General features: G+C 44.4%; 2 protein-coding genes across 3 annotated transcripts in view; one reads left to right on the top strand and one right to left on the bottom strand.

Annotated features, from left to right (window-relative positions):
- Positions 1-16,038, top strand: part of LOC111962200 (Golgi apparatus protein 1) — a 54,977-nt gene extending 38,939 nt beyond the window's left edge. Inside the window, exons 11-26 of one of the 2 annotated variants that reach the window (XM_023985096.2) lie at positions 59-212; positions 1,340-1,378; positions 2,012-2,149; positions 2,397-2,483; positions 2,596-2,658; positions 3,085-3,198; positions 5,313-5,401; positions 5,495-5,705; positions 5,886-6,023; positions 6,465-6,588; positions 7,015-7,157; positions 7,313-7,414; positions 7,529-7,636; positions 7,743-7,863; positions 8,057-8,163; positions 12,973-16,038. In XM_023985096.2, the coding sequence (XP_023840864.1) occupies positions 59-212; positions 1,340-1,378; positions 2,012-2,149; positions 2,397-2,483; positions 2,596-2,658; positions 3,085-3,198; positions 5,313-5,401; positions 5,495-5,705; positions 5,886-6,023; positions 6,465-6,588; positions 7,015-7,157; positions 7,313-7,414; positions 7,529-7,636; positions 7,743-7,863; positions 8,057-8,163; positions 12,973-13,140 (1,906 nt within the window). In that variant the 3' untranslated portion in view covers positions 13,141-16,038. The remainder of the gene's footprint in view (positions 1-58; positions 213-1,339; positions 1,379-2,011; positions 2,150-2,396; positions 2,484-2,595; positions 2,659-3,084; positions 3,199-5,312; positions 5,402-5,494; positions 5,706-5,885; positions 6,024-6,464; positions 6,589-7,014; positions 7,158-7,312; positions 7,415-7,528; positions 7,637-7,742; positions 7,864-8,056; positions 8,164-12,972) is intronic. The other variant, XM_023985097.2, reaches the window with a different exon arrangement.
- A 1,583-nt stretch (positions 16,039-17,621) lies between these two features.
- Positions 17,622-23,139, bottom strand: LOC111962203 (fibulin-7). The gene is made up of 7 exons (XM_023985103.2): positions 22,863-23,139; positions 21,630-21,792; positions 21,241-21,411; positions 20,768-20,986; positions 19,234-19,371; positions 18,812-18,947; positions 17,622-18,337 (listed from the first exon to the last, which is right to left on the bottom strand). The coding sequence occupies exons 1-7, from the start codon at positions 22,932-22,934 to the stop codon at positions 17,977-17,979; spliced, it is 1,260 nt and encodes a 419-aa protein (XP_023840871.1). The 5' UTR covers positions 22,935-23,139; the 3' UTR covers positions 17,622-17,976.
- Positions 23,140-24,144: the final 1,005 nt, after the last annotated feature.

The following is a 24,144-nucleotide window of genomic DNA, read 5'->3' as shown; positions in this document are numbered from 1 at the left end:
AAGGGCATTCTAGATGCATTTGATTGACCGTTCCTTACACAAACGTTCTGCCTCCCAGACTGGACCCCATCTTGTATAAGAAGTGCCAGGGCGACGCCTCCCGCCTGTGTCACACCCACGGCTGGAACGAGACCAGCGAGATGATGCCACCCGGCGCCATCTTCTCCTGTCTGTACCGCCACGCGTACCGGACAGAGGAGCAGGGACGGCGGGTAGGATTGCACCCACAGACATACATGCATTCATATTTACATACTGTACTAGTCAAAGGTTTGGACACACCTACTCATTCAAGGGTTTTTATTTATTTTGATGTTTTCTACATTGTAGAATAATAGTGAATACATCAAAACTGTGAAACAACACATGGAATCATGTAGTAACCAAAAAAGTGTGAAACAAATCAAAATAWTTTTAGATTATTCAAAGTACCCACTCTTTGCCTTGATGACAGCTTTGCACACTTTTGGCATTCTCTCAATCAGCTTCATGAGGAATGCTTTTCCAACAGTCTTGAAGGAGTTCCCACATGTACTGAGCACTTGTTGGCTGCTTTTCCTTCACTCTGTGGTCCAACTCATCCCAAACCATCTCAATTGGTTTGAGGTCGGGGGATTGTGGAGGCCAGGTCATCTGATGCATCACTCCATCACTCTCCTTATTGGACAAATAGCCCTTGCACAGCCTGCAGGTGTGTTGGGTCATTGTTCTGTAGAAAAACAAATGATAGTCCCACTATGCCAAGAGTGCAAAGCTGTCAAGGCAAAGGGTGGCTACTTTGTAGAAACTCAAATATAATATATATTTTGATGTGTTTAACACTTTATTGGTTACTACATGATTCCATATGTGTTATTTCATAGTTTTGAGGTCTTCACTATTATTCTACAATGTAGAAAATAGTAAAAATAAAGATACCCGGGAATGAGTAGGTGTGTCCAAATCGTATGTCTTTATATACTCATGATTGACTGCTGCGTACTGCACACAGGAAACGCATCCGTGCCTAATGTAGAGGAATAGTGATATAGATTTACTTACAATAATCACATAAAGAACTATTGTCTGAAGTGATCTTATTTTTATTTTATTTTATTTTACCTTTATTTAACTAGGCAAGTCAGTTAAGAACAAATTCTTATTTTCAATGACGGCCTAGGAACAGTGGGTTAACTGCCTGTTCAGGGGCAGAACGACAGATTTGTACCTTGTCAGCTCGGGGATTTGAACTTGCAAYCTTTCGGTTACTAGTCCAACGCTCTAACCACTAAACTTAGACCTTTAGAAATACCGTACATCTGTCTTCAGTACATCCTGAAAGTGTTGTCCTTTTTAAAAGGGGAATGCAGTGGAACAAACAGGAAAACAAGGTTACATTGTAAGTAAGTTCAGTGATGATGATGATTATCGTGATGTGATTGGGTTCTGATTCCTGAAGATGATTCTGGTCAAAATGAGGGGAAAATGTGGGATTTTTTTTGTTGCTGTCGAATGTCAATTTGAACACATTGCTGAAAATATAATTATATAGCTTATCACTTGATGTATCCGTGTGCACCTTTACATGTTGAATGTGGCATTGGTGTCAGAAGTGGAATTAGGTAATGTACTGGTCTCTGTACTCGGGAATGATCTTCAGCCTTGCAATGAAAATAACAATAATCTTTGAATATTTGACTGGAATGGTTGCTTGGTGACATTGACAACGTTGGGATAATGTCTTAATGTGATCACCCAATCAATATACTGAAGGTACACTACAAGCAAAAGTATCATTCATTTTGATTGGACATTCCATTAGCATTGATGCTTGCTTGCTTGTCTTGTCTTGGGCTCCAATGTCCCCTATTGCCTGGTTGTCGCTTGTCCTGCATCCTCAACAGGGTTGGCCTCAATTCCATTTGAATTCAGGAAGTAACCTGACTTGTAATTGACTGAATTGTAAGGGAATTGACCCCAACCCTGATCCTGAGTACTATAATGTTGGGTTCTATTCTTTGATATTTCCTAGCTGTCTCGGGACTGTAAAGTGGAGGTGCAGCGTATCCTCCACCAGAGGGCGCTGGATGTGAAGCTGGACCCGGAGCTGCAGAGGCGCTGTTTGACCGACCTGGGGAAGTGGTGCAGTGAGAAGGCAGAGTCTGGACAGGTACTGGACGAGACCACCTGCTGTCTGTCTCACACAATTCTTATCACTTGCATATTAAACCATATCATCTATTTATTGTAGCCTGTAACTGCTGGCGTGATCATTTTTCTTTAGAATGCTTTGTACTCGTTAACTATAACATGTGGTCAACCATGTTGGGCTTAGATCAGGGGCACAGTAATAATTGCATAACCAAGGTGTATGTTTTCTGTATTGAAGTCTGACATGGTATTTTTGGGTGTTCCAGGAGCTGGACTGTCTACAGGACCACCTAGAAGACCTGGTGTCAGAGTGCAAAGATGTGGTGGGCAACCTGACTGAACTGGAGTCTGAGGTAAGAAAGGAGTACCAGGGACACATTGACTGGTTGCTCTGTGTGAGGAACTGGCTGTGGTAAACTATGGTTGGTCACATGGTAAAAGGATGTTCTTYTCTCCTCCCACCAGGACATTCAGATTGAGACACTGCTGATGCGAGCCTGTGAGCCAGTCATCCAGTCCTACTGTCACGTGAGTCCTACCTCTACCCCAGCGATGAGCTCTCTCTCAGGGCTATTCATACCACCAACCCCCCCTTCAATTTCACTACCAATGACAGGGATATCTATCCTGCCAAGAGTCTAGAATTTCAAATGATCCATAATTAAAAAAGAAATGTGAGTTATAGATCTGTTGTTCTCGTTGAAAGCAAGTCAAAGAAGCGGTAGATCTGTTCTATGTGCGTTATTTCCATTCTTCCCGTTTTAAGTTTAGTTTTTGTTCTTTCTGTTTTGTGTTTCTACATACTGCATCTTCAACTGATTTCACTGATTCTTATAAGGACAAGAGACATACTGTATTTCAATGGCTTTGTATTCTGACTAACAGTACTCAAACTTTTTTCCTTATGGTCTTTGGCTCCTGACCACTTTCTATTTCTCTCACTCTCTCTCCCAGGAGATGGCAGATAACCAGATCGACACGGGGGATCTGATGGAGTGTCTGGTGCAGAACAAACACCAGAAGGAGATGAACGACAAGTGTGCCGTGGGCGTCACACACTTCCAGCTGGTGAGTCTCTGTGGCCCAACTCCAAATATACTCCCAGCACTGTTGTATTTTATTTGTCTTTTATTTTATTTCACCTTTTATTTAACTAGGCAAGTCAGTTAAGAACAAATTCTTATTTACAATGACGGCCTACCAAAAGGCCTCCTGCGGGGACGGGGGCTGGGATTAAAAATATAGGATAAAACACACATCACGACAAGAAACCTAAGACGACAACAACAGCATGGCAGCAACACATAGCAGCATGGTAGCAATATAGCATGGCAGCAGCACAACATGGTATCAGCACAAAACATGGTACAAATCTTATTTGGCACAGACAACAGCATAAAGGGCAAGAAGGTAGAGACAACAATGCATCACACGAAACAGCCAAAACTGTCAGTAAGACAGTTTTGGCTGTTTCAGACTCCTCATTCAGACTCATAATTGAGTCTGAATGAGGAGAGACAGACAGACTAAAACTCTCCAGTTCGAGTGTTTGTTGCAGCTCGTTCCAGTCGCTAGCTGCAGCGAACTGAAAAGAAGAGTGACCCTGGGATGTATGTGCTTTGGGGACCTTTAACAGAATGTGACTAGCAGGAAGGGTGTTGTATGTGGAGGATAAGGGCTGCAGTAGATATCTCAGATACGGGGGAGTGAGGCTTAAGAGGGTTTTATAAATAAGCATTAACCAGTGGTCTTGACTGGTATACAGAGATGACAAGTTTACAGAGGAGTATAGAGTGCAGTGATTTGTCCTATAAGGAGCATTGGCGGCAAATCTGATGGCCGAATGGTAAAAAACATCTAGCCGCTCGAAAGCACCCTTACCTACCGCTCTATAAATTAAGGACCCGTAATCTAGCATGGGTAGGATGGTCACCTGAATCAGGATTAGTTTGGCAGCTGGGGTGAAAGAGGAGCGATTACGATAGAGGAAACCAAGTCTAGATTTAACTTTAGCCTGCAGCTTTGATATGTGCTGAGAGAAGGACAGTGCACCRTCTAGCCATACTCCCAAGTACTTGTATGAGGTGACTACCTCAAGCTCCAAACCCTCAGAGGTAGTAATAACACCTGTGGGAAGAGGGGCATTCTTCTTACCAAACCAAGGTTAAGGGTTGAGAACATGGTTAAGGTTAAGGGTAGAGAACTTGTTGGACACTAAGAAAGCTTTGTAGAGCGTTTAACACAAAATCCGGGGAGGGGCCAGCTGAGCATAAGACTGTGTCATCTGCATATAAATGGATGAGAGAGCTTCCTACTGCCCGAGCTATGTTGTTGATGTAAATTGAGAAGAGCGTGGGCCACTCACTAGGTGACAGGCTGTGGCTGAGACAGCAGATACACTGCACTCTTTGAGAGGGACACCAATACTCCTTAGCTGACCCACAAGAATGGAATGGTCTACCATATCAAAAGCTTTGGCCAAGTCAATAAAAATAGCAGCACAACATTGCTTTGAATCAATGGTGACATCAATTAGCACCTTTTTAAGGTTGCAGTGACACATCCATAACCTGAGCGTAAACCAGATTGCATATCAGAGAGAATACGAAAGACATCAAGAAAGCCAGTCAGTTGATTATTGACAAGTTTTTCCAACACTTTTGATGAACAGGGTAAAATAGAAATTGGCCTATAACAGTTAGGATCCGCTTGATTTCCCCCTTTAAATAAAGAATGCACTGTGGCTGCCTTCCAAGGAATGGGAACTTCCCCAGGGAGGAGAGACAGGTTTAAAAGGTCAGAGATAGGCTTGGCGATTTATAGCAACCTTTAAAGAAGAAAGGGTCTAAACCATCTGACCCAGATGTTTTTTTGGGGTCAAGTTTAAAGAGCTCCTTCAACAACTCGGACTCAGTGACCGCCTGCAGGGAGAAACTTTGTAGCGTGGCAGGGGAAAAAGAGGAAGGAGCATCGGGGCTAGTCGCGTTTAGAAGGGGTGGTAGATGAGGACTTGTTGGACGGGCAAGAAGGCGTTTCCGAGTCAAATAGGACTCCTGATCTGAAACATAATAAGTATGTGTGTGATCCCTGTGAGAATTGAACCCATGCCCTTGACCGTCGATTCACTCCCATTTCTCTGCTCTTTTGTTCTCCTTTTGCTCGTCCCTTCTCTTCCCTCCCAGGTCCAGATTAAAGACTTCCGTTTTTCCTACAAGTTTAAGATGGCCTGCAAAGAGGACGTGCTCAAGCTCTGCCCCAACATCAAGAAGAAGTGAGTGCTGCCTGAGTGAGAACCCGGAACTAGTTGAACAAACTGTCAAGTAAACGTTCTCTCTTTCGCTCCCCTCTCTCTCATTCCCTCCAGGGTGGATGTAGTGCTCTGTCTGAGCACCACGGTGAGGAACGACACTCTGCAGGACATGAAGGAGCAGCGTGTGTCTGTCAAGTGTCGTAAGCAGCTGAGGGTGGAGGAGCTGGAGATGTCTGAGGATATCCGTCTGGAGCCTGAGCTCTACGACTCCTGTAAGCAGGACATCGGGCGGCTGTGCCAGAACGTGGCCTTTGGAAACGCACAGGTCAGTATTATTAATGCATGTTCTAAACACATACCTCTCCATCTGATTCCCATCAGCCTGACGACAGCCTCGCTTCTCAGTCATACCCTAGACAAAAGCGTTTAGCAACGGTAATATTTCTACATGAGAATGATTGACGAGGATGACTATGACGATGAAGACGAGTGCCCTCTGTAATAGGTGATCGAGTGTCTGAAGGAGAACAAGAAGCAGCTGACCCAACGCTGTCACCACAAGGTGTTTAAGCTGCAGGAGGTAGAGATGATGGACTCAGAGCTCGACTACCAACTCATGAGGGTCTGCAAGCCGATGATCCGGGTATGTACTTTTTCACTGCGTCGTTTTAGCACACAAGAACACAGGTCCAAAGACGAGGCAAATGCAAGGAATGTAAGGAAGTCTTCAACAATGTAGTTATGCTCGAAGGCGCCTCAATCAAACCATGATTGCTGATTGCATTGGGTCTGAATTTAAATTTGAGTGTATTTTGTATAATTATAATTTTCTGAAAAAGAGGTTCCTGGCAGTTAGTAAAACTGTCAGACAGACAGGATGACTGTGGCTTGTGGTGCCTGTTGGTCTCTCCCATGCGTATTCTCTTCCAGTGTTTTTATAGTCCGGGATTCTTACAAGAGAAAAGCTGCATGGTCTATGGCTCCCATGCAGTGAATGTCATTTATAATAACAACCAGCGTTTCGACAGCTACGCTGCCTTCATCAGGGTTCTATCTGAGTTTCATAGTGTTCTGTCTCTACCAGCGGTTCTGCACTGAGGCTGATGCCAAGAACATGCTGCAGTGCCTGAAGCAGAACAAGAACAGCGAGCTGATGGACCCCAAGTGTAAACAGATGATCACCAAGAGACAGATCACACAGAACACGGGTAGATACTGAACACACACACACACACACACACACACACACACACACACACACACACACACACACACACACACACACACACACACACACACACACACACTATAGCTCACAATCAGAGGAGGCTGGTGGGACAAGCTATAGGAGGGCGGGCTCATTCTAATGGCTGGAATGGAATTAATGGAACGGTATCAAACATATGGAAACCACATATTTGACTCCGTTCCATTTCTGCCATTCTAGCCATTACAATTAGCCTGTCCTCCTCTAGCTCCTCCCACTAGCCTCCACTGCTCACAATCTAAGCAGAGATTATGGCTTCCAGCATGCAAACACAGCGCACCTGTAGCATTACTTGTCCCATCTGTTCTCACCCGATATCTAACCCCGGGGTTCTCACCCTGCCTCCTCTCCCGTGTGTCCTTTCCAGACTACAGGTTGAACCCGGTGCTGAGGAAGTCGTGTAAGGCTGACATCCCGAAGTTCTGCCAGAGCATCCTGAACAAGGCTACAGGGGACAGCGAGCTAGAGGGACAGGTCATCTCCTGTCTCAAACTCAAATACGCCGACCAGGTCAGAATGCACTGGATTAATGGTTGTTTTTTTTCATTCACCTTTTTTTGGGGGGGGGGGGGGGGGGTTTGTTACTACCGTGTTGAGGCGGTTTTCTATTTTTTTTATATGTCTCTGTGTGGATGTGTGTACTGAATGCGTAATGCTGTCCACAGCGTCTGTCGCCTGACTGTGAGGATCAGATTAGGGTTATCCTGCAGGAGTCAGCTCTGGACTACAGACTGGACCCTCAGCTGCAGCTGCACTGCACTGACGAGGTGAGTAGGCTGCCCGGTCCTGCACAATACTATTTCTGCTGTATACGCACGTTATTAAGTTTTTTTTTTCACATTGGGGAAGTCACTGAGTTAACACACGCGTCTGTGTGTCAGATCTCTCGGCTGTGTCCAGAGGAGGCTGCGGCCCAGGAACAGACGGGTCAAGTAGAGGAGTGTCTCAAAGTCAACCTGCTCAAGATCAAAGTGGAGGGCTGCAAGAAGGTGGGTGGTTCTCATCTCCTCGAATGTAACAGTGTTCCGCTTTCTGGGAGTCGAGCGTCTGACAAAATGCCTCCCTTCTTCACGCCTTTCTCTGTTTTCTCTGCAGGAGGTGTTGAACATACTGAAGGAGAGTAAGGCAGACATCTTTGTGGACCCTGTCCTCCACACAGCCTGTGCTCTGGACATCAAACATCACTGTGCTGCCATCCCACCAGGACGAGGACGCCGTGAGTAACGCACACGGTCAATTTGTATACACACCTCTGTCCATCGTACACACATCTCTTACCGCTTTGGCCCTTTTTCCTGTTGGAGCTAGAAACAGGAGCATTTCGCTGCACCTGCGATAACATCAGCAAAATATGTGTACACAACCARTAAAGTTTGATTACCTGACAGTGTGCGTTGGTTCCTCCTCAGAGATGTCCTGTCTGATGGAGGCTCTGCAGGACAAGAGGGTGCGTCTGCAGCCAGAGTGTAAGAAGAGACTGCAGGACCGTATCGACATGTGGAGCTACGCTGCCAAGGTGAACAAGACACACACACACACACACACACACACACACCCACCCACCAGCAACACGTCACTAGCTTGACTAAGCACTCACACCCGAGTCCCTTCAAAACAAGTGAGAACCTGTCAGACATTGCCATCATACTTTTTAAGGCACTTACATCTGTTCGCCCCCTCCCCCCGGACGCTTGTTCATGTTTTCTAAACATTCTTCAAAAAACCTGTCACTGAAATTCACACTCCTACTCAATGAATGTAACTTCACACTGTTCAGTGCATAATGGAAGACTGCATATATAATGGCAGATTTCCTCATATTTGCGAAGGCCTACCTGAGATTTGGCTGGAGGAATGGCAGGAACGAATATACATAATAATATATATACAGTGGGGAGAACAAGTATTTAATACACTGCCGATTTTGCAGGTTTTCCTACTTACAAAGCATGTAGAGGTCTGTAATTTTTATCATAGGTACATTTCAACTGTGAGAGACGGAATCTAAAACAAAAATCCAGAAGTAATTAATTAGCATTTTATTGCATGACATAAGTATTTGATCACCTACCAACCAGTAAGAATTCCGTCTCTCACAGACCTGTTAGTTTTTCTTTAAGAAGCCCTCCTGTTCGCCACTCATTACCTGTATTAACTGCACCTGTTTGAACTCGTTACCTGTATAAAAGACACCTGTCCACACACTCAGTGGAGAACAGGAGGGCTTCTTAAAGAAACATTAACAGGTCTGTCTGGTTCATCTTTTGGAGCAATTTCCAAACGCCTGACGGTACCACCTTTCTTTCCTTTGATGCTCTCTTTCTATCTGTACAAACGATAGTACGCAAATATAAACACCATGGGACCATGCAGCCGTCATACCACTCAGGAAGGAGACGCGTTTTGTCTCCTAGAGATGAACGTACTTTGKTGSRAAAAGTKCAAATCAATCCCAGAACAACAGCAAAGGACCTTGTGAAGATGCTGGAGGAAACAGGTACAAAAGTATCTATATCCACAGTAAAACGAGTCCTATATTGACATAACCTGAAAGGCTGCTCAGCAAGGAAGAAGCCACTGCTCCAAAACCGCCGTTTAAAAAAGCCAGGCTATGGTTTACAATTGCACATGGGGACAAAGATTGTACTTTTTGGAGAAATGTCCTCTCGTCTGATGAAACAAAAATAGAACTGTTTGGCCATAATGACCATCGTTATGTTTGGAGGAAAAGGGGGGACGTTTGCAAGCTGAAGATCACCATCCCAACCGTGAAGCACGGGGGTGACAGCATCATGTTGTGGGGGTGCTTTGCTGCAAGAGGGACTGTTGCACTTCAAAAAATAAATGGCATCATGAGGGAGGAAAATTGTGGATATTATTTTTTATTTTATTTAACCTTTATTTAACCAGGTATGCTAGTTGAGAACAAGTATATACAGTGTGTGCAAATGAGGTAGGATAAGGGAGGTAAATTATATTGAAGCAACATCTCAAGACATCAGTCAGGAAGTTAAAGCTTGTTCACAAATGGGTCTTCCAAATGGACAACAACCACGAGCATACTTCCAAAGTTGTGGCAAAATGGCTTAAGTACAACAAAGTCAAGGTATTGGAGATGCCATCACAAAGCCCTGACCTCAATCCTATAGAAAATTTGTGGGCAGAACTGAAAACGCGTGTGCGAGAAAGGAGGCCTACAAACCTGACTCAGTTACAYCAGCTCTGTCAGGAGGAATGGGCCAAACTTCACCCAACTTATTGTGGGAAGCTTGTGGAAGGCTACCTGAAACATTTGACCCAAGTTAAATCATTTAAAGGCAATGCTACCAAATACTAATTGAGTGTATGTAAACTTCTGACCCACTGGGAATGTGATGAAAGAAATATAAGCTGAAATAAATAATTATCTCTACTATTATTCTGACATCTCGCATTCTTAAAATGAAGTGGTGATCCTAACTGACCTAAGACGGGGAATTTTTACTTGGATTAAATGTCAGGAATTGTGAAAAACTGAGTTTAAATGTATTTGTTTAAGGTGTATGTAAACTCCCAAATTCAACTGTACATCAGTGGAGGCTGCTGAATGGAGGACGGATCATAATGATGGCTAGAATGGCGCAAATGGCATCAAACACATAGAAACCATGTCTTTGATAGCATTCCGCTCCAGCCATGACCACGAGCCCGTCCTCCCCAGTTAAGGTGCCACCAACCTGTGATAAACATGCATAATGATCTGAATGTCGTTGTGTCAGTAAGGGGAAAACACTGCATGAAACCTTTACTCTTCAGTTAACGGAGACACACACACTCCCTTCCTCACACACTCTCTCTGTCTCCCTGACTCTCATAAACACACACACAAACTGAATTTAAGTAGCACCAGAAATAGATTTTTACATTAGGCCTATAGGAATCCTACCTTTTTCAAGCACATCTCACGAGTAGCAGACCATTTTCCTTTCTTCCAATGTGCCTAAATCTACTGTCAATTTACCAGGTTGTTAGCTATCTAGGTAACAACACCAATAATTAGCGACCCRGGATTAGTTTAAAAACGSCCCCGCGACATGGTTTGTGAAATTGATATAAAATGCGCCCGAATCCAGATRGAAAGGAAAAAGGCACCTCTAGTAATAGGGCTCATATTTTTTTCACCGTTTCGACTAGAGACGAGACGTTTCCTCTGCTGTAAAGCTGCAGACTAGAGCATGTGAGCGGAGTTGAGCGGTTGGAAATCTAACTAACACCCATCTATTTTTGTGACTACCTGGACCTACCATTTGGTTTTGAAGTATTGAAACCAAACCATATGGACTTGAATTAAAAGTATTTGAATAAACATGAAAAGGTGAATGTAAGAAGCAAACATCATTTCAGATTAAACAGCATATAAACACTCTAWATAGGTCAGGAGCCAGACAGGGAGCCTAAGAAGGAACACAAATGTATTATTTAGGCTATATTACTTCAAGGCTATAGCCTACAAAGAAATGCATTTGTGAGTGTGACTCAATAGGCTGGTAGGGACATAAAGSGCTCAGCATTTAAACAACATTTCGTTGGCTTCAGTCTCATGCGATGGTGCCTGGAGAGCCGGCCAGCAGCGGAGAATATCCTCTCCTTACTTGCAGAGCCACTGGGGATGCAAAACACCCTTTTGGCCACTCTTGCCGGCACTCCTGCAGAGATGCAGAGTTGTTTTATTTTTTTTCTGTAGGTAGGCCCAAAGGATTTTAGGCAATGACACACTTAGTTATCTACCCACCTCATTCCTTTCTTTTAGCATGTGCACGTAGTAAGTACACCATCATGCTTTCGGGATAGGTATCTTTACAGATTCCACAATGATTCTTTAGTTGTGGACACTACATCACTGCACTCCCTCTCTTGCTCTTGGTCCTGATCTTTGTAAGTCACCTTGATTTAGCACCTGTGTGGTCTATCAGTATCTTTATRAAAATATTTAGTGAACTCCATGACGGTAGCGAAAGCAAGGGGCTATAGCAGCACACAAGTAGACTACAAATGCATGCTGGGCCGGGCATGCCCTGAGCTCCKGAAGTGAGTTCTACTGGAGCGAAATTGGAAAAGGCCGACACTCCATCCTTTTGGGAATCTCGCTGCGTGCGACGGTGAAATTGGGCGTGTTCCGCTCTAACTTCGCTCTGCTCACAGACTAGTCTGTGGTCTTGGTTATAACAGGCGATGAAATAACCATGTATCCACATTGCTCGCTTTGCACGCTGCTCCAATGTAACACATGTACAAATCTAACAGAAGAGTCATCAGGGTCTGGGTCTGCATCCCCGCTCACCATCGTGGCTAAATGATGTTTAACAAAACTGATGGAGGAATAGATGAGCATGAAGAGCAGGCTGAGAGAAGCAGGTGAGTGAAGGCCGGTAGGGGATGCTGAGAGAAGCAGGTGAGTGAAGGCGTAGGGGATGCTGAGAGAAGCACGTGAGTGAGTGAGGGCTGGTAGGGGATGCTGAGAGAAGCACGTGAGAGAGTGAGGGCTGGTAGGGGATGCTGAGAGAAGCACGTGAGAGAGTGAGGGCTGGTAGGGGATGCTGAGAGAAGCAGGTGAGTGAAGGCCGGTAGGGGATGCTGAGAGAAGCAGGTGAGTGAAGGCCGGTAGGGGATGCTGAGAGAAGCAGGTGAGTGAGTGAGGGCTGGTAGGGGATGCTGAGAGAAGCAGGTGAGTGAAGGCCGGTAGGGGATGCTGAGAGAAGCACGTGAGTGAGTGAGGGTGGTAGGGGATGCTGAGAGAAACACGTGAGAGAGTGAGGGCTGGAAGGGGATGCTGAGAGAAGCAGGTGAGTGAGGCTGGTAGGGGATCCTGAGAGAAGCAGGTGAGTGAGGGCTGGTAGGGGATGTTGAGAGAAGCAGGTGAAGGGCTGGTAGGGGATGCAGCTGGCTGATTTACAGCTGCCGCACGTGATATGCGCATGAAAGTAAAGGGGATGTTATTAGAGCTGTGCATACCGGAGGCTAGTGGCTGTTGCTGAAATTCAACAGAATTTTTAAACAAAACTGACTTTATACACATTTTATAACAGGTGCCAGCAGGTTYTTTAGATCGGTAGGGCTGAAAAAGTATTTAGTACCATATGAAACAGTACTATGGTATTCAAAAATGTTGGTATCATGAGGTTTTGGTACGGGGATATTACTTCGGTACTGGTATACCGTGCAACACTACAGTGGATGCTTACCCTCCTATGGTCTAGCATTGAACTCACACAATTTCACATTGWAACCTCTCTACTTTTCCATAATTTGATTGACACCCACACCTGCTCCCCTCTGTCCCTCCCAGGTGGCCCCGGCCGAAGGATTCTCAGACCTGGCCATGCAGGTGATGACCTCACCCTCCAAGAACTACATCCTGGCWATGATTGGCCTGGGCGTGTGCGTTCTCTTCCTGTTCGGCCTGCTGTGCGGCCGCATCACCAAGCGAGTAATGCAGGAGCAGAAGAACAGGTAGAGAGGGGGGCCTCAGAGGGCCCCAACAGCAAAAAAAAAACCTGGACAGGGCCCTCCCTCAGCATAGCCCCAACTGCCCCCACCTCAGCCTGACTCCATGTACAAACCATCTTCCCCTACTTTCTCTCCCCCTCTTTTACCCCCCAAGCCTCCTCTACGTCACTCCCTGAGACTGGGCTCTATGGGGAAGCCATTCAAGCTTCCCTGTCATCATCGCTATGTCGTCGGAGGGCCACTTTGGGGCCTGGCCTATATTACCCACACTCCCCTATGGTGGTTGGTCTCCCAGTTTTACTGGTGTGAGAGCCCACATGCCCCAACTGTGAGACCGACACATAACCCCTCCAACTCCACTCCAGTGTCTGACTGATGAAAGCCAAGTCTTCACGTTATGTTCTACAGGAGACGTCTAGAAGGACGATGCCGCCACCTCTTAGTCCTCTATCGCTCCACTGCTAACCAGCTAACGCTAACAGACCTGTACCGCCGGGCTAGGCCAGCCTGCTAGGCCATAAGCATTATTTATTGATTTGGATTCTGCTTTTGGTTTCTTTTGCAGTGTTTTTTTTTTCGCCTCATTGAGATGCAATATTTTTTTTTCTTTTAAGAAATGTTGCATTTGTGGGGGGTTGGTGGGTCAGAAGGGGAGGTGGGTTCTCAGTAAGCATGAAGAGTTATTATGTGAGAAAGAACCTCTCCTTACTTATGGCCTGCCTGAGAGGCTTTCAATGATTTCAGTACTGATACTGTGTGTGTGTGTGTGTGTGTGTGTGTGTGTGTGTGTGTGTGTGTGTGTGTGTGTCTGACAGTTGTGAAAGAGGAGTATTAATGCTGTTTTTCTATTATATTTTTGTTCTTCTGAGAGGACGAGGTGGTTGACAGACTTCAGGTTGCCGATGGGTATTAGATTCACTGATTTGCCATGGGACTGCCAGGTGTGGCGTTGAACTGTCCTCCACTGACTGAGCCTCATGGGAGAGGAGTCCTGTAGCCTACAGTATATTATATCAGTCTTACACTCCTTAAAGCTGATGATAATTATATTGATTAATCTATTCGTGATTATGCTGATAGACCTGGCAGTGTATCATAGATGGCTCCAGTGGCAAGGATGCCTGCTTAGATAGTACAGTCTGAAACGGTACTCCAGTCACTCCATGCTTGGCCTGTGGTAGGGTTAGCATGATGCTAACTTAATGGGTGGTATGGTAGAGAAACGGTTTGCATCAAACAGACTGGCATTCACACACATTTCTCTCAAGGTACTCCGTTAACAGTGAGCATTTGACAGAGAGCTGGGTCTAATTTGTCTTGAGTGGACACAACACTGACGGATTGTGCAGAAAGATAAGTCTCCTTTGGAAAACGGTCTTCGAACAAGTGTCTCATTTAGTTTTCAAGGAGTGAAACCTGTAGGGTAGCAGGTTTAAACCATGGGTATTGGTATTGAAGAATGGTTGGTGGTACAAAGGGCCAAGAATAATGAGAAAAAAAAATTGGGAAAAAATTAAGATATACAATACAGATTAACGCTTATAGAGATGTGAAGATTTTGTTTGAAAGGATACTGGAACCGTTGCACATTTTTCTGTTATTATATATATATATATATATATATATATATATATATATATATATACACCAATACACATATATATAGATATATATATATAGATATACATATATATATTGAGATATATATATATATATATATCTATATATATATATAGAGAGAGATATTGATATTGTTTGGTCATAGCCTTATTTATTTGTTTACTAATGGTCAAAGTTGGTGAGCCCTTTTTTGATTTGATTGTTCTCTTGTTGCCTTTTTCTTCATTGCCTGTGAAGTACCCTGTTGTTAGACCAGGTTAAGAGTAGCCACAGCCTTTCACCTTACCTTTGAGCGAAGCCTGGTAGCTGAGGCCAGGTTAAGGGAAGCGGGTGGTGGTGGTGGGGATGAGTTTGGGGGAGGGGCTGGATGTTGTCACTCCAGGAGCATCTTGGCTCGGTTTTAGTTACTGAACTCTAAAGTACTTGTTCAGGTGGGATCTAAACTTTAACAAATCCAATCCGAACAGAGGAAAGCCCTCTCAAGGAGGAGGAGTTCAAATGCGTTCTCACGATGATTCAACAATCTCTTTCTCAAAACAAACTGTCATGCCATGTAAATGGGATTTTAGTAGTTTCTCCTATTGCTACTATGTCATTGCCTTGTTCTTGAATTGGTGTGAGCTGTGAGCGCTTCCCTCCTTGCTTGTAAAAACAATTGATAAATGTAATTTAAATGGCCTCCGCTGTAACCATGCAAAAGGTAGATTTGTCAATGTGTGCCTACTCTGAAAATCCCAGATGGGGATCCCCCACATACATTATATATATATATATATATATATATACACTAGAAGCCCCTAGCCTACTCCTAACTCCCCTTCAAACTGAGCAGAGGTGTGTGTGTGTGTACATGCGCCCCTCAAAGCTGTCACACCCCAGACTTGGGAAAGGGAAACACTCCATCAAAGGCACCTAGTTTGGGAGAACGCGTTGCAATTGTTCCGTTTTTTTTTTTACCAGCGCTCCTGTCTTGTGCTACCAAGACGGCATTGAATTCTGTTGAGTAGTTCAATCTATCAATACTTACTGTTATTTTTGTCTGTCAAAAGCTTTCATCCAGTCAAAATTTAATTACTATAACAAACACTATAACATATGATTAAGATTATTATGATGAAAAATATGTTTTGTAATTATGTTCTTGTGTATAAATGTATGGAGGTCCTTTGCTTTCATCTCTGATTATGCCATGTAACAGAATAACAGTGCATTTCCCTGGTTTTGAGTTCTGTCCTATACCGATGAAGTTGGACAATTTGTTAATAAAGTCTGCCGGTTTTTATAATGTTGTCCMCTGTTTTGTAGGCACAGGACTGACAGGAGTCAGGACAGGAGGGAGGTTATAGGGCTGGGACCAGTCTCCTAGAAGAATCCCTACACTAACCTACATTACCACTCAGATTAGGTTCCAAACAAGGAAGGATCTGTGTTCATTCCAGCCCTTAGCACACAAATCCTCTAGTCTATGGCTACGAGTAGCCAGGTTTGATAAACAATTCTGAAGCACACCCAGTGATCACTGCTTCAGTAGACTAATTGAGAATGCCTGAGTGAAACAGCTTCTTTTTTTCATTTTTTTCATCTGCATGCCAGCCTACTCTGTGGGCCTGGCTATACTAGACTTGGCCATTCAAAGTAGCTAACTACATTCAGGATGAATACTCAGACATACCATATGCCAGAGGTGGTCTCAGGCCATGAGGCGGCTAGGTAGACTAGTGGTTAGGATTATTGGGCCAGTAACCAAAACATTGCTGCTTCCTATAAGAGTGTCTGTTGAATTACTAAAATGTTTAAATATGATTAGTGAACTACATGTCTGGAGGGAACATGCTTCTTTGTTTTGTGCTCTACTAGTCTGCTTGCATGTGGTTAACCCTTCATGTGTCCAACCTCAACCTGCCCCAGTAGTCAGAGTTGGATAATACAGCTCCCGATAAAATAATTTCTACAAAGAAGGGCCTTATGCAGAGTACACAGACATAAATGATGTCCTATTCCCCATGTAGACTAGCCTCGTGACCATCTGAAGTACTGACCTGTGACATTCTGGATATGTGTGTGTGTGTGTGCGCATGTACACGCATGTTGGAGTTATTTCCAGCTGCATCCAGTCATGGTCAGATGGATGGATAGATGACAGTGTGGAGGCCAGAGACTGGGACCGATCCTGTGTCTGCTGTCTGACACTGGAGTGTTACATTTTTTCCAGCCTAGTTCAAAACTACTCCACTCTGCCTTCCTCTGCATACATGGGTGGATGGATAGGTAGTTTACACTCTGTAAGGATCAGGTGCACTGTATAGGACTTTTTAGATATTGTACTTTGAGTGTTCTTTGGATGGTAGATGGAGACATTTGCCAGTTGCTGGTAGTTAAGAAAACCAGGACCAGCCCCTATCATCTGCAATGTGATGGGATGGTGGAACGATTTAATTGAACGCTCATCGATCAGCTGGCCAAGACAGCCCCAATAGCCTTGTGAGTGGGACAAGTGTGTCATCCATGTTGCCCTGGCATACAATATGATGCTTGATTACATGCACAGTGAAGCATTACATGCTCTATTGGTAATGGATCAATTTTTGTTCTCTGAACTATTCAGAGAATATCCAATAAACCAAAATGGTAACAACTGAGAAATTAAGAAAAAAGGTACAGTACATATAGTTTGAAGAGGATCTGCAATCACAAATACCTTACACAAAACCGAACATGTACAAAACTATAAATATAGACGTATACCACTAAAATACTGAAATTCTTAATACATTTCTCATGTATGTGCATTATAGCTGATGTGGTGGTCTGCCTTTGATATTAGAGCTACAAATTCCATAGCCCAAAGAAACACATTGTATTCCCCACTGAAATTAAACACAACGAACCATTCTGGTTTATTCATACAAATACCTCAAATTCGCCAAGGTGATAACAAGAGAGCAGCCTAAAGCCCGAGGAGTGTTTATAAACCACTATTTACTATGATCCCTCTACCGACAAAGGGAGAAAAACACATCCACATTAACAGTATGGCTGGTTCAGGACTTTCTGTAAAGGACAGAAAAAACCCACACCCATCTACACAGAGGCCTCCCCTTCGCCATTATCCACAATGCTCTCCCAGTGGTTCGATTCGCTCCTCCAGTTCCACACCTGACAGTGCTCTCTCATCACCCCCTCCTCCCTTCTTCCTCCTCCTCCGTTCTCCCTTTCCATCACTCTAGAAACCGTAGGGGGAGACGAAAAGGGTGACCTTGGTGAGGTAGCGTCCCAGCAGGGCTTGTCGCTCCAGCTCGCTCATCTCTACCTCTGCCTCCAGTGTAGCTGGGCCCTGCACAGGGCTCACCAGGAGCAGGGTGCCCGTCTGCCTGCCAGAGCGCTGCATGCTAAAGTGGCTGCGGCCGCGACTCCCCAGCAGGCCGAAGCGCAGTGTGTCACCCAGCACACGGGCCGCAGACACCCGGAAGAGCACCCTTGGTGCGGACATGTTGGAGACCACGGGCATGAAGTGGAAGGAGACGGAGTTGGGAGCCTGGGTGCAGGCCTTGTCCCCCACCACACACGGGTTCCTCTCACACCGCCTGGGACAGGGACAGAGGAAGAGGAGGGTCAGGAATAGGGTGAGAGGATGGTTCTTCTTGTTTCACCCAGTAAATATAACTGAGAAATAAATCCAAACTCACCTCCTCAAACCACTGTAATAATGTTGTTTTCTATTGTATATCTGTCTTAATTGTAGTAGTTATTTGTATGAGCAATAAAAAAATAATTGTCTAGTGCAAGGGGTAATTTGGGTGAATGAGGTTATGTGAGCCAAATGATGGGTGGAGCTGCACTGTGGTGACATTGAAATGAAAACGTTTTTCTCTCTCCACAGAAACAGCTAAATTGTATGTTTGTTTTAAAATGATTGAGAGTGTAGGGAATCTCCTCCTTCATTGAATCAGTGTAGCTTTGTCTCTTAGTGCAAAACCATAACATGATTTGGTTAAAACAGGAAGCGGAGTGACACCAGATCGGATATAAGTGGTGTTTTTGTTACAGCAGTTACTCACATAGGAGAGGTCTTGATGTACGTGGCGTTTGTGATGCGAGGACACTCCACTTGCACACACTGGAACCCCCCGTACGTATTCACACACACCTGGTCCAGGGTGCAGTTGTGATGTCTGCTCTCACACTCGTCAATATCTATCCAGAGGGGGAGGGAGAAAAGAAACACATGTAACCAAGTCTGGTCCCCACTGAGCCCACTGCACATCTCCAAAGCTTCAGTTTTACTGGAAAGACTTTATCATATAATACAGAGTTACCATTAGTTCCCATTGCAATTACAAAGCAACAAAAGCCATGGACACTAGTAGAGCTAAATATCAGAGTTGGTATCAAAATACAATCTCCCTGTAACAACCACTGGCTAAGGCCAAGGTACTGTGGTAGCTCTTATTGGTGGAATGGTCTGGTCTGTGGTCCTGACCTTTGCAGCTGCGGTGGTCTCTGGCCAGGTTGTAGCCGCGAGGGCACACACAGTGGTAGCTGCCGGGGGTGTTGATACAGGTGTGCATACACAGGCGCCCAGGCTGTGCCAGCGGAAACAGCTGACACTCATCCATGTCTGAAACACAGTTCCTCAATATATCACTGATATACAGTGGACAAAAATATAAACACATCATGTAAAGTGTTGGTTTCATGAGCTGAAATTAAAGATCTCCGAAATGTTAATTATTTCTCTCAAATGTTGTGCACAAAGTAGTTTACATCACTGTTAGAAAGCATTTATTCTTTGCCAAGATAATCCATCCACCTGACAGGTGTGGCATATCAAGAAGCTGATTAAACAGCATGATCATTACACAGGTGCACCTTGTGCTGGGGACAATAAAAGGCCACTCTAATTTGTGCAGTTTTGTTGTCACACAACACAATGCCACAGATGTTTCAAGTTTCGAGGGAGCGTGCAATTGGCATGCTGACTGCAGGAATGTCCACCAGAGCTGTTGCCAGAGAATGTAATGTTAATTGCTCTACCAAAAGCCGCCTTCAACGATGTTTTAGAGAATTTGGCATGATGTCCAACCGGCCCCACAGACCACGTGTATGGCGTTGTGTGGGTGAGCGGTTGTGAACAGAGTGCCCCATGGTGGCGGTGGGGTTATGGTATGGGCAGGCATAAGCTATGGACAACAAACACAATTGTATTTTATTGATGGCAATTTTAATGCACAGTGATACCGTGACAAGATCCTGAGGCCCATTGTCGTGCCATTCATCCGACGCCATCACCTCATGTTTCAGCATGATAATGCACGGCCCCATGTCGCAAGGATCTGTACAGAATTCCTGGAAGCTGAAAATGTACCAGTTCTTCCATGGCCTGCATACTCACCAGACATGTCACCCATTGGGCATGGTTGGGATGCTCTGGATTGACGTGTACGACAGCGTGTTCCAGTTCCCGCCAATATCTAGCAACTTCGCACAGCCATTAAAGAGGACTGGGACAACGTTGCACAGGCCACAATAAACAGCTGGGTCAACTCTATGTGAAGGAGATGTGTCGCGCTGCATGAGGCAAATGGTGGTCACACCAGATACTGACTGTTTTTTGGATCCAAGCCCCTACCTTTTAATTAAGGTATCTGTAATCAACAGTATTCCCAGTCATGTGAAATCTATAGATTAGGGCCTAATGAATGTATTTCAATTGACTGATTTCTTTATATGAACTGTAACTCAGTAAACTCTTTGAAATTGTTGCATGTTGTGTTTATATTTTTGTTCAGTATATATAGAAAAAACTCCAGGCTACATATTTTGTAAGCTCTGATGTATTGGGTCCACTTCCAAAATCACAACTGTACACTGACCGCACTCCTATATAAAATCCCATGACATACAGATCTAGGATAATCTGGTTCTAAGAACCGATTGATTCTTAAAAGGGAAACTCATGAACTAAAGGAGCCCATGGTAAGGTTTGGCCGTAGGTAAGGTTCGGCCGTACTGACCTGTGCAGATGTCGCTGTCGCGGCCGCTTATGGTGAAGCCTGCATCACAGATGCAGTGGGAGGAGCCCTGGAACTGGGTGCAGCGGGATGGACGAACGAAGGACGAGAGGGGGGTAGAGGACGGGGAGGACGTGGAGATGGATGAGGATGAAGTGGAGGGGGAGGAGAAGTAGGACGGCGTGGGTAGGGCGGTGGGAATGTTGCTCACAGTGTTTAAGACTGGGGAACATTAAGGGACCAGAAATATTACACCACTAAGCAGAGCAAGTAAGAGCAATGAGACAGAGTCTACACATGTTACAGTACAGTATAAAACAAGGGGCTCCCCACTCATACACAGAGATAGTACTCCAGTAGTGTTGAATATTACCTACAGTAATAAATGACGCACCATATCATAGTAGAATAATGCAATGGTATCATTCTAGGCACGGAGGGAGCAGAGACACAGACAGAAGTGGGCTTTGACTCACCCCTGCATGTGGGCTGCTGGCCGCTCCACTTCAGAGACGCCAGACACACTCTGGTCTGGGGCCCCAGCAGCTCATAACCTGCCTTACACACAAAGTGCACCTCGTGGCCCACACCAAACACCCTCCCYAGTCTCCTGCCGTAAGCCAGGCTCTCAGGCTTAGGACAGGTGGCTGGACAGGGAGAGGGAGAGAAACACAGTACAAACAGTAATACAACCATGACACTTTCAGATGGACAAGCATGAGACAAGACATTGGCAATGGTAAGTCCAGTAACTATCAAAGTGCTAGTGCAATACTATACAGTATATACAGTATATATTATAAAAGAGAAAAAACGTCCATGTGCAAATGACAAACTAAGCAGTCACTGTATCTCTCTCTCTCACCGTTGTGCACCTTGGTGGTGTGTTTGACAGTACTGCTGTTCTTTAGGGCACTCAGTCTCTTCCTCAGGGAGCGAAGGCTCTGCTGGTAGGAGGCCTCCTGGGCTGACAGCAACTTCTCCACCTGGCGCAGAGAGCTCTGCAGCTCCTGCCTTGACGGGCAGTCCTGTGGGGTGCATAGCATGGTCCAGATCATTCAGTAGACAGCCACAATTTTAAGATTTCAGCTGTGGGTGGAATTGACCCTAAATGCTTTGGGTGAGTGAATGAAAGATGAAATGAGTTTACTGTGGAGTAACACTGTAGTGGGATCCAATGATTCAAATCAACATGACAAGAGATACCTACCTACCCAGGTTAGTGAATTATTAATTACAGATCAGTGGTAGGAGACATATTATTAAAAACCCGTAGGACTATGTCAATAGCTTTCCTTGCACATTCTCGGGGAAAATGGATACTGTATGTCAAATGTGCTTTATTTCAAGTGCAAACTATAGACAGTCATATTTGGCTCCATTCAATGGGAAACACCCACTGAGGTATCACCAGTGTGTGGCTGCTCACTTCACACAAACAACATTTTAAAAAGTATACGTAGTATTTACTGAAACCGGAGTAAAAGGTGAGGTTTTCAGTGTCAGAGCTCCTTGTGAAATGTTTTGCTCCAATTACTGAAGTCCCACCTGTGTGAAAATGTAGTGTGTCAGGAATTAGTGACCAAACACAAACAGTCTCCAAGTTCTCCAAATGTGTAAGGAACACTTTCTAGTGGCTCTGCCTCAACTTAGATAGCTTTTTCAAACACAATCACACTGTTAGACTATAATGACAGCACTATGCACTGATATAAGAGAAAAGGAAAGAGCAAGGGTGATCCCRGAGGTCAGTCTTTTTTTATTGGCACAATTTGCAGCTCCTAGGTGTCAGAATGCCATGGATATCTTCTTGTTTATGCAGCTGGATAAATGCTCAACTAAACAGTATCTATTCACTTCACCACAGATGCCTTTTGGTAATACGACATCGCTTATTTAAAAATGCACAATATGGATTTAGTATCAGTAATAGTTGTGTCTTTGCATTACAATTAATCGTTTTTTTTTTTTTAAGTAGCAAGCATTTTTTTTAAAGTGGTCATTTTAAAAATCGAAGCAAYATTCCATTAAAAAGTCATCAGTGAAGAGAAACAAAACCAGAGCAGTAGTTGTTGGCTAGAACACGTGTTGTACTCACCTGGCCACGTGCAATGTAGAGATGATGCAAACCCAAAATCACCATAACAACACTAAACTGATTCATCATCATGGGGAAACAATCCTCTTCACACTTTCACCTGGATTATTGGTCAATAACAAAATAAACCAATTAAAATASGTTTATATAGCCTACAGATTTTAGTTGTTAAAATATAACAGCCTACAAATATTTAAAAAAAAAAATGCTCTTTCAGTTACAAGAGTAAGACTCATTCAAACATGACAGCGATCTGAACAGTAAAGACAGCAAACATTTCTCCCCTACTGTTTTAGAGAGCAGATGCCACATTTCTCCCCGCCCAGTTGGGTATTTTAAAGCCAAGACGAGGAGCTGAATCCACCACTAGCAGAGTAGTGGGTCGCACATCTGCATAGAAGTAAAACCGTGGCTTTGATTTCGGATACTATTGTACCAAAATAGAAGGCTAAATTATAAGGCAATGTTTCTCAATTGGTAGGTTTCAATGGGCTAATATATCTTTTGATCATCTTGTGCACAAAAAATATATTGTTTTAATGTGTACAGTATAGTAGACCTAGGCCGGACTGCTGCTCGTGACACGCAGAATGACGATGCGCTCACTCTTTCCAGCGAGATCACACCTTTCATGCGCAAAGTCTCCCCTGTGTTTTTAGTTGCGGTGTGGTAGATGTCCACAAGGTGACGCCTTATTGTTTGGTGCCGTGTCCAGTGGATCCAGGGCTCTGAATTCTCCTGTCTTTAGGAAGATTTGAAGTAGTCGCAGAGAACTCGTCTGGTATTTTGTAATTAGAGGACAGTGTCATGATATGATTCAGAGACTTATTGCGAATAGTTGCTATGATATTTGGATTTTACAGTGAGACAACAGCTCCAGATCTAAATCCATATTACATTTGTCATTCCTTAGGCCACTGCTCTAGAGCCCCAGAAAAGGGGAGTTAAATGAGTGATGTGGAGAATTAATCTGTGTAGTGTAGTCTGCAGGGCCAGCGCGCGTGTGTCTGTTTGTGTGTGTGTGTGTGTGTGTGTGCGTGCATGTTCTCCAGGGCATGGAGAACCTGTAAGCTTGCATAAAATGGGGGATTTAGAAAGGACATGATAGGAAACAGCCTAACAGGGACAATGACATTGGGATTAACTGTCAGGCTAACGCAAGCAATATTTTCCTGCGGAATTGAACTCAGTTGCTGCATTGTATGGCAAACTAGAATGCAATTACTCAGCCGGTGGCGATTGGAGGAAGGGATGACAATTACAATCCTCTTATGAAAACCGC

This window comes from Salvelinus sp. IW2-2015, linkage group LG4q.1:29 (assembly GCF_002910315.2).
Source record: "Salvelinus sp. IW2-2015 linkage group LG4q.1:29, ASM291031v2, whole genome shotgun sequence".
NCBI lineage: Eukaryota > Metazoa > Chordata > Actinopteri > Salmoniformes > Salmonidae > Salvelinus > Salvelinus sp. IW2-2015.
This window is presented reverse-complemented; position numbering and strand designations above follow the sequence as displayed.